Source organism: Lepisosteus platostomus, chromosome 3, assembly GCF_059453375.1.
Source record: "Lepisosteus platostomus isolate fLepPlt1 chromosome 3, fLepPlt1.hap1, whole genome shotgun sequence".
Lineage (NCBI taxonomy): Eukaryota > Metazoa > Chordata > Actinopteri > Semionotiformes > Lepisosteidae > Lepisosteus > Lepisosteus platostomus.
In genome coordinates this window covers 66,381,577-66,396,103 of record NC_142613.1, presented here as the reverse complement: position 1 = coordinate 66,396,103, position 14,527 = coordinate 66,381,577, and the positions used below count along the sequence as shown (strand labels likewise).

The 14,527-nt window shown below is 36.7% G+C and overlaps 1 protein-coding gene across 3 annotated transcripts in view; it reads right to left on the bottom strand.

Annotated features, from left to right (window-relative positions):
• The window catches only part of trappc12 (trafficking protein particle complex subunit 12), a 35,897-nt gene that overhangs the window by 7,684 nt on the left and 13,686 nt on the right, over positions 1–14,527 (bottom strand). For all 3 annotated transcript variants that reach the window (XM_088626533.1, XM_088626535.1, XM_088626534.1), the window contains exons 4-8: positions 11,895–12,008; positions 10,066–10,204; positions 8,322–8,434; positions 6,773–6,845; positions 2,304–2,377 (exon numbers count right to left, since the gene is read on the bottom strand). In XM_088626533.1, coding sequence (XP_088482659.1) covers positions 2,304–2,377; positions 6,773–6,845; positions 8,322–8,434; positions 10,066–10,204; positions 11,895–12,008 — 513 coding nt within the window. The remainder of the gene's footprint in view (positions 1–2,303; positions 2,378–6,772; positions 6,846–8,321; positions 8,435–10,065; positions 10,205–11,894; positions 12,009–14,527) is intronic.

The following is a 14,527-nucleotide window of genomic DNA, read 5'->3' as shown; positions in this document are numbered from 1 at the left end:
TGGCAATGCCTGTGCCAGATAATTAATATGGAGCAAAACCTAAGAAAAGCGAGAAATTTCAGCCTTCACGTGGTCATCCTAAATGATGAGAAAGGCTTTTCACAGAAAAATGTTAAAATGCAAGAGGTTGAGGTTTATAAAATTCACTACAGGGGTGGAATCTGTCAAGTTTGACGGATGACATCATGGGATTGAAAAGCTTTCTGCTAACTCATGAACATGCAGAATTTGTTTGTAATTAGTTCTGCTAAGAAAAACAAATTCCATTCCATGTTCTCTGTTTCACTGGGTATTGAACACATTGTAAATAACTTCATTAGCAGGAATGCAAGGGTAAGAAACATTGTATTAGAGAAAATAGTAAAGCACAACCAAATGCTAAAGATTTTCTGTTACAGTTGGGTATGCTTTATTTACTGTACTGTGTTACAATCTAAGATGGGCACTCCTGTAATTTGGAAAAAATGGTACCTATGGACATAGATAAATTCCATAGTTGATTAATATCTGTGACCAATAGAGAATCTTCTGTGAAAGTCACAAGCTAGTAGTGTTGGAAGCAACAGAAACCGTTTATCTGTGATGCATGTATTACACCAGGTTGTGGTGTGTGGTGTATTCTATACCATTACTCTTGTAAAGCCTGAACAATCATGTGCCCATTCACTGGCCTCTGAGCACTAGATGCCAACTTGTCTTATTCCATAAACGTAAAAAGGGGCATTCAGGGCATTATTCTCTCATTTTGTCATCTCGCAAGAAAGCTGTTGTTGCACAAGAAACATGAAGCATTCATAGGCAAGCGGTAACATCAGGGAGGGACTTGTGTCTCCTCCAATCAGTGCCGAACCTCTGGTACAGGAACATGCAGCCTTTGACATGTTAAAATATAAATGATTTGCAGGCGGGTGGTTCAGAAGAGACTGCCTACATTTCCTTATTCTAAACTGAGCCTGGATGATTGGATTGTAGCTTTTGAATTAAGACATAAAATTTATGGGGACAATTTATGGGAACACTCTAAATGTATAGAAGAATACAGGTCTATAAAAACACAACTATGGCTTACAAGAGTAGGGTCTTTTTAAACAGCACAAGTTTAACACTTAAATTAATTCCATGCCTTCTGTGCATGATGTACAGTAAATTATGTCTAATCTGCATAAGGAAAAAAAAGTGTAGAAATTTTCCAAAACCCATCCTTTGCCTAATTTGAGTCCAAAGATACAGTTCGGAGCAATACAATTTCTACATGCCTTTTGTGTTCAAATATAAACATATGTAAATGTAAATGCATAGTATGGTGAGAGACGTTTGTGTTCACTGTCAGCAGTAGATGGCAGTCCAGTTCATTGTATTGTTCCACACTACAGGTACATAGGATAAGCAATTCTGACTCCGACTTGCTCTCACTGAGCAAGACAAAGAAATACTCTGATTAGCTTTATTACCAATGTTTATAAAGATATAAAGAATACATTTCCCAATGTTTCATCATATATGATCTGATCTTAGGATGGGATGCCAAAAAATAACATAAAACATTCCACAGTTCATGTCCATGTATAGGATTTTTGCAAGATACATGTATGAATTAACCCCAGAAAATTACTGAATAGTACAACACTGAATATTCCTATTGTGCTACCAGTTCCTATGCTCCTTCTGAAAGAAGATACATCAAAAAATAACTTCCAAAGCAAAATAATTTTCTTCTAAGCAAATTTAAAATATAAGCCATGCATTGCAAGTACCAAGTTCTTTATACTAGCATGTCTGAAACAACAAGAGGAAAAAAAAAGATAACCCTTGTATATTTTAAAACAGTGATCCAGAAATCAGACAATGTTAGCTCTGCAGAATTGTTATTCTGACCTCAAACACACTGTGACCTTCAGTATACGTTTCACCTTGTCTTTAGCTTAGGCTGAACTCATTTGAACATCTAAACCCTGTGGCTGCTGGAGAAAAATACTAATGCTTTGCTCAAAAGCACTCTGTGGAGAAAGAACACCAGGATGGATTTAAGGCAGCTCTCATCAAACCTGGAGCGCTCGCATTGAAGTAGGGAGATGGAATGGCAGAGGAGATGGGAAAAGCTTCTTCAAATTTAATTTGACAAAAGTGCTGATTCATCTCTCCTGCAACGCATTTCCAAACAGATTAGCCCTTGATATCTCACTATCTTCCTCTTTTGCCTAATTAGATTCTTCTGCACTGAGCCTAAGCTAAGCTTCCCGAAGCCAAAGGGGCCTATACAGAGGAATATACGGTAGCTCTGCAGCTTACTGCCGCCCACGTACCTTCATCATTAGCAGACAGTTTGCCACGGAGTACATCACCCGGCACAGACGTGACCTCCACAGCTGAACAGAGGCTGCAGGAAACAAGAGCAGCTTGAGAGACTGTGCTGGTAAATTGCAGTCCTTTTTTCTAACCATCAATTATTGGTCTCAGAATAACAGAATTAAAGGGGGGAAAAAAATCACACTTTCACTCATTAAGCCCCTGCTCATTTAGGAACTGTTAAGCCCTTTTCTGCTCCATTCTCATCCTATACTAAAAAGAATAGATGGACTTTTACAAAGGGAAGGACTTCTTTTTTAAAGGGTAAGAGAGCATGAGGAGAGTTCAACAGCAGGAAAAGCTGAAAGTGGCTTGAAACAGCAATCAGACAAATCTCTAACTGAATGAACCATCAGAAAAATATATTATTCTGCAGCATCTCTTATGAAGACAGATAATTATATTTTCAAGAGTGATTTACATCAAGGTTTTATTGTGTTTCATCGTATCCATCTGAAACATATTTCACTTTTTTTTAAAAAAGTATTTTTTAAAAGGAAAAGTTCACACAGAATAATTACGCTTAAAAGTGTTTAAGCTACCTGTCAGCATACAGTTACACATACATAAAAAATACATAAAGATTCAAAATAGATAAAGTACTGTCAGCTTTTACTGGGACAAGCTGTTGCAATAAGAATCCAATCCTGCAGATTGTGAGAGAAGACTGCACAAGAGCTGTTCTGTAAAAGGCTGCCCTGCTCTGAATTTGCAGCAGCTTCTCTCATTTACAAGAATAATGACTCATAACTCCCCTGCTTCTAAGGAGAGACTGGCACAGGAGGTCCATTCATTAGCCTTTCAAGCCTTTCACCTCTGGAGACCTGAGTCCAGATCCAGCTCAGGTCAAGAGTGAAAACCACTTGGTTTCAGGATAGTCTCCAGCGGACGTTTCCACATTACAAAACTAAAACACTAATTGTCATCAGACTCTCTTGAAGGAGGCATGAGGAGAGAAAAGAAGGAATTCTTTACCATTCCTTAAGTGGACTAGAAGAGCAGTGCAATGTTTTTAAGGTGCTATACCAGAGACAATTCGAAAAAACAAAATCTTTCCATATATTGAAAAACCTAAACAGCTCACACTTCATTTGAGAAGAAAAAAATATTACATTTCCTTTGAAATACAAATTATCTTTATCATCTTGAGGCAAAATTGAGCTTGAAGGGTCTAATCCTATGGCTACCCACAATTGAATCTCACTGGATTTGTCTGTCCTGACTTCATGTCTTTAGGAGAAACATAAAAGACAAATTAACTCTACACATCGGATGGATACCATTCCACTGATTCCAAAAAATACTAACCAACACGGGTAAATTAAAAAAATTATAGCAACGTAATGTTGTCTTAACACATTCGATTTTGCAAATCTCAATATATTTGTAGATATCTTGCTACACATTGCTGACCAATAAGCACTTCACAATCATGCCAGGAAAATGTATAGTTTAGAATAGCTGAGCAAGAGATTACGTTTTCTGAATGTAATTTATAACTGCTGCTATGGATAACCAGAATCACCTCCGCTCACCAAGTACATTTCACGTACAGTACTAGGAATTTACTCTGGGATAATTGGTGCTGCAAAAGTATTCAACATATACCAAACACAAACAAGACAATAGACATTATTAAGACATGCACATACAACTAGCAATTCTGGTTAAGCAAAAAGAAGCCCTAGTAAAGTAACTGTTCAAATATTGGTTGGTTCTGGTTTAAATAGACTGGTAGTATCTTCGTGAGGGAGGTTTATGAAAAACAGGTGGTAACCTGAGTTGGAGGGGTCATCAGCAATCTTTCCTGACCGCTTCTTTGCTCTGAAATTGTACAAATCATCAAAGGAGATGACAGCAGGCAGATGACAGTCAATGATCCTCTCCTCAGAGCAAACAACACACTGCAGTTTTCCTTTGGAGCGGGCAGACATGTTGTCAAACCAAACAGCAACCGAGGCAGTTAGAATGCTCTCAATAATGGCTCTGTAAAATTGTATTAGAATTGCCTGAGACACCAAAGTTCTTCAGTTGGCACAAATAGTGCATTGTTACTTTCTTTGGGATACTGGTAATATTCATGGCCCATTTAAGGGTATTAGAGATCATAATTCCCAAAAATGTAAAGGACTCCTCCACACAAAGAACCAAATCAGGGTGAGAGGTTTTGGAAAAATGTCGGGTGAAAAAAACATTTTCACTGTTTTATGGCTAGTAAACTTCTGGTGGCTGTTATCACACCATGATACTAATCGACTCACTTCCCTCCTGCACACTGTCTCATCATCATTAGTGATGAGACCTACAAGCGTGATGTAACCTGCAAACTTAGTTTGATGAAAGAGTCGCTGGAGGTGCAGTCGTTGGTGTATAGGGAATAGAGTAATGGGGAAGGCACACTTCCTTGAGGTATACCGGAGTTCACAAACAGATAGTCTAACAAATAAGGGCCTAGCCTCACCCGTTACTTAATATCTATGAGAAGGTTGATAATCCACTTGCAGATGGAACATTCACCGTAAGAATGTATGCTCAAGAAGGTTCTGGAATGATAGTAGTAAATGCAGACCTAAAATCCACAAAACACATTTTTGCATATGTGCCTGAGGATTCCAGATGTTGTCAAATGCAGTGAAGGCCTCATCATACACTGACCTGTTGCAACTTTATGCAAACTTTAGAGGATCGAGATGTGAATCTGTTATAGTTTTGAGATAAGGAAGTATCCAATGGTTGAAAGTCTTCAGTATGATGGAAGTAAGAGCAACTGGTCATAAAGCTCTGTTTATGGCAAAATCTCTTGGATTTAGAAAGCAAAGAAACAAACCAAGGCTTTTGTACCACATATTTTCCACTGTATAACTACATTAAATTATTTTTTGAAAGAAGCCAGTATATTAGCTTCAACAACATGATTTGTTAGAGAACCCCACAATTCTTTGTGTAAAAATCCCTTCCTTGTGTTCACACTTCCCCATAGTTTCCACTTGTGTGGAAACTTTTGTTTAACTGTTCATCCTACAGAAATCCATAGTATTAATTTTATCAATGCCTTATAGGATTTTAAATCCTTGAATGATGTCCCCTCACTGTTTTTGTTGAGAAGACTCAATCCCATTGACCCGTCAGTCTAGAAAGGACATTCCTTTGAGTCCAGGACTGTATCTGGTCATCGTTCTTTAGTCTAATTTCAAAGAAGCAATCGTGGTCAAAAGGGCATACAATATTCTAAGTGAGGTCTTAATAGTACATTGTACGATTTCAATGTTACAACTTTATTTAAATTCTACACTTCTAACTATACTGTACATCTTAACATTTTATTTGCTTTTTTATTTTTTGTTGCATTGCTCAGAGAAGGAAAATTATGTGTCAACAAAAAGGCTTAGGCTTTTGTATACGGAACTTAAGCTTGCATCTTATATTTGTAGTGTAGGTTTTCTGACTCCATTTAACACTATGCATTTTTACTACATTAAAAGTCAGACATTTCCCCATATGGGTTCTGTGTACAATAAGTAATCTGAATTTAGTTTGCTACTCCTACACTGATCATCTGTGCACTTCACTAGTATACACTAATCCCTTGCTAGTCATTAGTGACAGTCATAAGTTTAATAATAATGAATAAATTAACAAACTAAAATGGCTCCTAAGTGTACGCGAAAGGACAAAGTGTCCAGAGTCGCTAAGTGATCTAGATCCTTGATGAGCTTAGAAAAACAAACGGAAGTGCATGATAAGTTGCATGAAAGACCAAGTAATAGTGTTGTTGTTTGGCGTAAATGAATCTACAATTTGTACAATAAGGAAACATAAGAAAGCTATCTGGGTGAGTGTAAAGGCAATGTCGCTTAAGGTCTTGTACAAGCCATGTGTCCTAATCTACATGGGAGTCATCACATCATTAAAGTAACAATTATGTCAGAAACTCATTTAAAAACTTCACCATATTATTTCCAAAATGTACTGTTTTTCTTTACTCTTATGTTATTGCTCTACTTTAAAATAGGTGAACCTCATTTTTACCCATAAGATCTTAAATTTACCAATTGCAAATTGACCTACCTCTAGGGTTCTCAAGGATGTGACTCTCGCGATGCAAGGGATTGCTGTACTGACTGTACTATAATCCTTATTATCCACATAGATTAGGAAGAGCAGTGGCAGTCTACAAATCACACCAGATCAATCGAAGTTTATTTATCAAATGCACAAGAATACGGCGTGCAACAGTGGTTGCTGGCAATGAAATGTCTTTTGATCAATTTGAGCATTCACCCATTACCTGTTTTCGATTAACCAATTTACAACACATATACATGCACTACCCCAGATACCAATGGTATTTAATTTAATAATGAATCTTTTGTGAAAAGCATTATCATAAAGTAAAGAAATATACAACAGTTAAAATATTACCCACCTTGCCTGTTCTCTTGTATTATGTTAATCATACTTCCATCTTCAGCCAAACCTTTTTCCAAATTATCCAAAATCTGTTGGAAACAAAAAAAAGTTTTGAACAGGCTTAAGCATCATCAATTATATCTAAGAAGTGGTTAACTGATGTTTCTCCATCTAAAAACACCAATTATTTTTTCCCTTATTCTAAGAAACAACCAACTGATGTTACTACAGTATAACCAAATATAACATTGTAGTCTGCATCTGCCTCTATGATGTTGTGATGCCATGCACAAAGTTTCACACTTGAACAACTCTCACATTTACCAAAGAATGAGCACAGCTTTCACTCAAAAACGAAACATCTCCTGCTCATTGTACACCATCCCGCCACCAGCAGGAATACAGGTTACACTTAGCTACAACCAGTATTAACTTCATATCCAGGCTACAGGTTTTCTCCTACACTTCAGGAGTTCTGATGATTTAGCCGTTTTAAACAACACATTTGATTTCTACTGTTATAACCACATGTATTGCCAGAAAAACATTTTTGCATGATGTGGACTTCTCAGTGTGGTGAACCAGTTCAAGTATTTAACCTTCAGTCTGTTCATCACAACTAGTTTCCATATTTTCTTCTTGTGGTACAGTAGGATCTCGATAATAGCCAAATTCACGTATAACCAAATCTGCCGCTATACCATCACATATTGTACTACAACATATAGATTGACATACTGTCATACTGACATACTGAAAAGACATACTGTTTGTAACCCTCCCTTACACGATAAGGACAAATACATTGGCTTTAAGTTAATGAAAAAAACATTTATCAACAAAAACAAACAAGAGTAATCACAAACATCAGCCAAAATGAACAATGTGATTCCCTCCTCTGTGTCCAGCCTGCGCTGTCTCTTCCTGCTTCTGGGATTATCACGCTGCACAGTGAACAAATGGACAGTAAAACTGTGAGATAGCCTGTAAAGTCTTCTCCAACCTTTTATTTCCCACACCGCTGACACAGACCCGGGAGTGTCTGTTACAATACAAGAACAAGGCCACATTGACATGCAGATGCTGCAAAGTGGGTGCATGGGCTGGTAGTAGGGAGAGGCTCACTCATTAGCTATATTCGTTTCACGAAATGATCTTTCACGAATGAAAGTTGAGATTAACAGCCTTTAGCTTGGTTTCATCCTGCTCTGCTCTTCCTCTTTCCAAGACCCCATCGGCCAGACCACATGGTGGAAAAGCAAATATTAAATTTACAGATGTCAAGAGATTCTATAGTGTTGTATAAGCTTTCCACTATGACTGCAAGTCATGTCCCGTTCAAACAACAAAATTGAAATTGACAATTATCTAAAATATCAATGTAACTCTTCCACGACAGGAATTGAACGTATTTATAAAGCTGTGAAGGGTAAGGCTTAGTGAATCACCTGACATGCTATATCATCTTTGCATAAGAAAATCAGTCAGATTCAGTGCATGTGTGCATTGGGGTGTAAGGGATTCTCACTCATGTTAATAAAATTGAATTCTGGCTAATGACTCACCATCAGACAAATTACTTTCATACTGTGCAGACGGTCAAGAGATTCTTGAGGCTTCCCAATGTACTGTGGAAGTTCTGCATGCAAGACACGCATTGAAAATGGAACCATTGAACCTGAAACACACACAAAGGAAAAAACAAGTAGTTTGTCAGTTAGAACTGATGGAAAATTGTGCAGCTATTTGTCTTAAAAGTATTCCCTTGTCTTACTTAAATTAGTTATTTGAACACCTCTGGAAGAACTTCAAACTGAAGCTGCTGCTGAACATAACTTATAAACAAGAGGAGGTCATTCAGCCCATCTAGCCTTTGGGGTTTTTAAGTAGCTAATAAATCCAAAGATCTCATCTAAGCTCTTTCTTGAAGAAGGTGTTTCAACACCATGATTGGGCAACTAGTAAGATATTCCCACAATCCTTTGTCTCTGGTTTGTTTTTCCATGTTGATTCTGAAAACATCCACAAAATTAATCAAAATGAATGCTGTTGAGAACATAAATACTTGAATCAGGCCTGCCCATAGTCTTCTTTGTTTAAGACAAAAAATTCAGTTCTTTTAGCCAGAAAATGGAGGACATTTCTTTGAGCTCAGGAATATACAGTATCTGGTTTCTCTTTCTTGGATTGATTCAAGGGCAGCAATATATTTTTTGCATCATGGTGACAAAAAGTGTAAGCAATATCCAGAAATGAGTTCTTACAGGCCCCTTGTACCATTTTAACATCATATCCCTCAATTTAAATTCTGTACATTTACTATATATACAGTCAAAGCAATGTCAAGATGCCAATTGTTTGCTTTACAAACTGATTAAATGAATATAAGTAAAAAGTCAAGTTTAAAATAAGGAATAAATTCAGATACATTTTTCTTAGGAAGTAAATTAAGTAGTCTCGATGTTAAATTGATTATGATCATGTACTTGCATATAATTTTGGGGAGAACTACAGCTGTATACAGTATCTACAGTTCTTATTTTTTTTAAATGATTCAACAGAAACAGAAATCTATACTTTATATAAGTGGACTGCTGTACTCACAGGTAAAAACAGACATTTTTGATCAGGAGACATGCTTGCTGAAACACTGATCCTTAGAAGTGTATTTTAAAACTACAAACCATATTTATTTTAAAAGATGTGGATTAAAGGTACAGAGGGAGCCTTACACAAGCTACACAAACAAAGGCAGACACACATCTTCTGAGACAGGAAAAAACATATTTGAGTAATAGTAGAAAGCAGTATAAATTTATTACAAAATACTATATATTCGATTTGTTGGTTCTGTGTCCTTCCCACTGCATGTGTCACTTGAGTAATGCATAACTAGAGTAATGACTTTACTCTTAAACCCATCCTGGGAAACAAGCTGGATTATTGACACTCTCTGAATGTCCATGAACAATTCAAACCACTGCATGTATATAAAACACAACAAAGAAGTTAAAACCTTCATCGATTAGAAATTTGCTTAAAAGAAAAAAAATGGTTTTATTTGATTTATTGCTATCTAAATGTTGACATTCAAGTAGCTTTTTCGCCTTTCCAGATCCACACTAGGGTAAATTTGCAATGTCTAAAAGTGAAACCTGACATTAAGTCCTGAGTACTGGTAGCTTGTGATTCCCAGCAGAAACTGTTAGACAGCAACAAGAGGAGATCCCTAAAAACTTTCTTAAATCCTATCCTTAATGGGCTGCTTTTGATACATTTTCAAAACAATACAGGTTGCTCTATCCTCACCTCGTCGTCCAGGATACACATTTGGATAGTATTCATAGTACAGGTCTGGCTGGTCCAGGTTACCGAAAGGCTCAAACTCCATCTCGGCATTATGGAAAAGGCTTAGCTTCGTCAGCAATGCTAGTCGCACAAACCAAAGCTGCAAAACAAGAGAGGAGAGTTTTCAGCTGTTTCTTACCAAACATTGTATGATTGCCAAGACCACACATTTGTCAACTGGTTCAATACCAGTAAAGAGATTGAAACTTAGACTCTACTTTCTATAAGATGCTAACAAGCACATTGTTTTGTTGTCTTATAGCAAGTGGAATTTTGATCTGCAATGGTATGAACCATGTCACACAGTTTTTACACCATGTTGATAATCAAACTTGTATAGAAATGAACTGTTTTCCCTTAATGGCACTGCTTCATGGCTAACATTTATCTCTTCAGATAATTAGTTATATGTGGTGTTAAACTCCGGGAAACAACAAATAAAATAAAATTTTGGAGAAATTTATTTGGGAGAAAATTTGGGAGAAACAAATCTTCTGTTTGTTTCCCTAAAAGTGATGAAAGCAATGGAGCAAATTTTATGCCTAAGGCTCATCATAACAAATTGTGTTATTCAAAAAAATGCGCTATAGAAAGTAAAGGTTATTATTTTTTTATTATTATTATTCAAAGGGACATTTATCATGCTTCTTAACCTTCAAACCTTATGTGATGCATAACTGTTAAGTCACAACAGTATTGTGACACAAAATATGGTAAAAAAAAAACAATGTATCATTTGTTTACAAGGATTTGTAGTATGGTGTGAGATTTAACAATGTTATTAAAAGATAAATTAGAATAGTTTTCCATTCTTCTTCCCTTCATTCATATCTTTTGCCTTAATTTTTTATAAGAAATTATACTTTGATTGAAATTTGGCTTTATTTCAAACATTTGCTGTAGTGTTAACCATAATTAAAGCTCCATATTGCAATTTGACACACTTTGAAGATTTGATATATTCAATTTCCTTATCAAAAGGTACATAAAATTAGAATTTTAAAAAGAACATTAGGACCAGTTGCGCCCCTCATAGAGCTTTTAACACAGCAGGCTTTATTTCATTTTAAGGAAGACAAAAAATAAACTGATGGAGTCTACACAAATTGAACACTGATTGCGCTCCATTAAAGTCCTTGCATATGATAACGAATACTGTGAATCCAAAAGTTAGTTATTTAAATGGGATAAAGTAATCAAAGAAGCATATCTATACGTCAGGCTATTTTTTAGAATCGATTGAATACTGTTGGTGGTAAAACCGTGCTCACTGACTGGGTCTCTCTGGTAGAGAGGTCCAGATTGAGACAACTAGAGCATCAAACCCAGCAGTGTGCTGTCACTTCAATTAGTTTTCAAATGACACTCAATTTTCAGATGATTTTGACATCACATCATAAATACAAGAACTCTGGAGGCAAACAAGTCCCTTTCCCTTATTAAAAAAAGTTTGACCATGTTCAGTCTCATAAGAAACTTCTGTGAGGAGAGGGGAGTGGGTATTCATGTATCTTTAGGAATTTCTACAATCTGTATTATGATAACTAGCTTCATAAAAAGAGCCTTCTGACACTGAATTTTTTCAATACAACATGTACAGTAGAGGCAGAAAACTGACCAGAGGAATAACATCAGAGGACAGCTGCAACACATGCTGACAGGATTCTTATAAAATACCTCGATGTTGACACAAGAGACGAAGCGAGGAAAACACCAAAGTTTGATTTGCCATACGCTGTCGCCTTTCCAAGTGGGATCTATGAAATGTGATGTATGAGAGGCAAACCTACCTGCAGGGAGTCTGTAGTGTGGCTGGTTGGCAGGCCACTCTTCCCATACCCTTGACCATGAGCAGTCAGCAGCCTCCCAGTCAGGTCAACAGCCGCCCTCCAGTTCTTTGTGCTCTTGTTACGGAGTGGACAAGGTGAAGAATAAATGAACCCATTAAACGAACAGCTGCTTATTTGGCTGCGAGCAGGTATAGTCAAGCTACCCATCAGTAATAATGACAAGGTCAGTTCAGCTATTCTGTTTTAACTGCAGTGTCATTTATCAAGGCGATCTCTGTAATTAGGCAACACTTTTAACCAAGCATAAAATATAATTTAACAAACAGAAACCCCTTTTTGAATAGCTAGGATGGCTGGGCCGCTGTGGAACCCTGTTATCGGCTTCCATTCTCCTATCTCGCATTCCTGTGGAGTGCTAATGTCTCCAGCACACAGCTCCCTATCACTGCATCTCTTGCTTCTAAATCTTCATTAAGAAGGGAAATGAAGCTTAAAACGATGGGCAAGAAAATGTGCAAAAGCAGCTGCCGTTACTGAAACAGAACATAAAAAGTCAATGTAACTGTAAATTTTGTACCTTTATTGTATTTTGGAATGCCATGAACAAAACAAAAAAGCCCATAAATAATACATTTAATGCTTTTAGCTTACGTTTTATGTTTCTACACATATACTGCATTTTTATATACAGAAATACATCATAAAATGTACCCTGACATTTCTTATGCAGCAAGTCAGAACTCAGCATCTATCAGTTAAAAAATCTTCCATTCTGTAAGAAAAAGATAAAACCTCCAGATGAAATGGATATCTCTGATAGAGATCTAAAATTTATCCTGAACAGACTTCACCGAACCTAACTGAAATTATTTTACAAATGTCCTATTTGAAGATGTACAACTTTAACTACCCTGGGTTTGATAAGTAATGGGCAAATAACAAACACATGGGCCGAGATTTCTATATTTTGTAATGACTTGTGAAAAGAATACACATATTACAGACAAAAACCCTAATGTTTTGCTGCCAATGATCACTTTCGAACATAAAAAATATTATACTAGAAAACATATCCTTAAATCTTTCACTAAGGAGCATCAAAAGTATGTGGAACTCAGCTTGATCAGAGTGGATGTAAAGACAGCTTACTGTAAGATAAGGTCACTTTATTGGTCATATACAATTAGGGATTTGTCTTTTCACATACCCCAACCTGCTCTCCATGAGACACACAGACAGGGAGAGAGAAGCCTGGGGTCAGAGCGCAGGGTCAGCCATTTATACGGCGCCACTGGAGCAGTTGGGGTTAAGGGCCTTGCTCAGGGGCCCAACAGAGTAGGATTCCTCTGCCAGCTGTGGGATACGAACCGGCAACCTTCCAGCCACAGGCACAGATCCTTAGCCACAGAGCCACCGGCCCTGTACTGTATATGTAAACAATACTATTTTATAAGGAAGCTACATAGTCTAATGGGAAAGATGAAATGTATGCTCCTAGGAGGCTCCTGTTTAAAAAACAAATTTCCTAGTCCATGTTCCCTGTCCTTTAGATAAGATATGAAACTAAGATAATGGTGTAAATTACTCCACAACAGCAGTGAATGCTGCATAGATCACCCACACATCCTTACAAACAGCTTTGGATAAAAGAATAAACAAAAAATATTATTTTCTTTTCTATTCAGAGAAATAATGTCAGTCTTTTACAGAAGGTCTCTATATTTCCTATGGAACAGAGGTTTAACCCTTACCATCTCCTATTTTCTTTTTTAGAAATTGACATTTATTTTGATAAACAACGAAACAAAATTGAAGTGGAGTTATGAAACAGAAAAGGCTGAGTTTTTTTAGATTATGACACAAGTACTTCTGAATCAAGTCCTCTGACTGGTTTAGTTTTAGACAGGGTGCACAACAGGGCTACAGTAGTGCTTCAAACTGGTTTCTTACCCAAATTGACAGGTGAAATATGAAATATGATAATGTAGTGGTCTGCAGGAAGCCTCTTTAGGCCTTGCTAGCCAAGATGCTTGTTATTCCTTACATTGGGAATTATAAAAAATGCATCTCTCTCATTCACTCTACAAGTAAACTTGGCAAAAACTAAAATACAAACCACTAATGAGCAGCCAGTTTTAACTGACGTACAGGTAGTAACAAAGTTAAGCTGGTGAAATTATTCACCTAATGTACCTCAACTGCACCCTGCCGCATACTGGATGAAGCAAGGCTGAAATTAATAATTTTCAATGACAAGAAACATTTGTCTCTCAAGCATTACAATAGCAAGACCTTGAAAATGAAAATAACCTAAAGCTTTCTATAGAAATGTCCCAATACCTAGAGATTTGACATATTTCTATACTGTATATCAGCTATAGGTTATTTTGATAAGGGGGAACATCCATTTTTTCAATGTATAAATCTTCTCAGTGTTATGTGGCATAGAGGTATAGTCAATGCCCAAATCTTAAGCAACAAATTTCTACCAGTAGATCTTATGACAGAGATGTTGTGTTTACCACAATGAGAATATCATAAATGTTTAAACCTGTTATCAAACCATTTTCATTGATATCTAGAAAGGTCAGAGCCAAGATGTTTGGATCCTTCAGGCTCAATTTGTGAAGTGA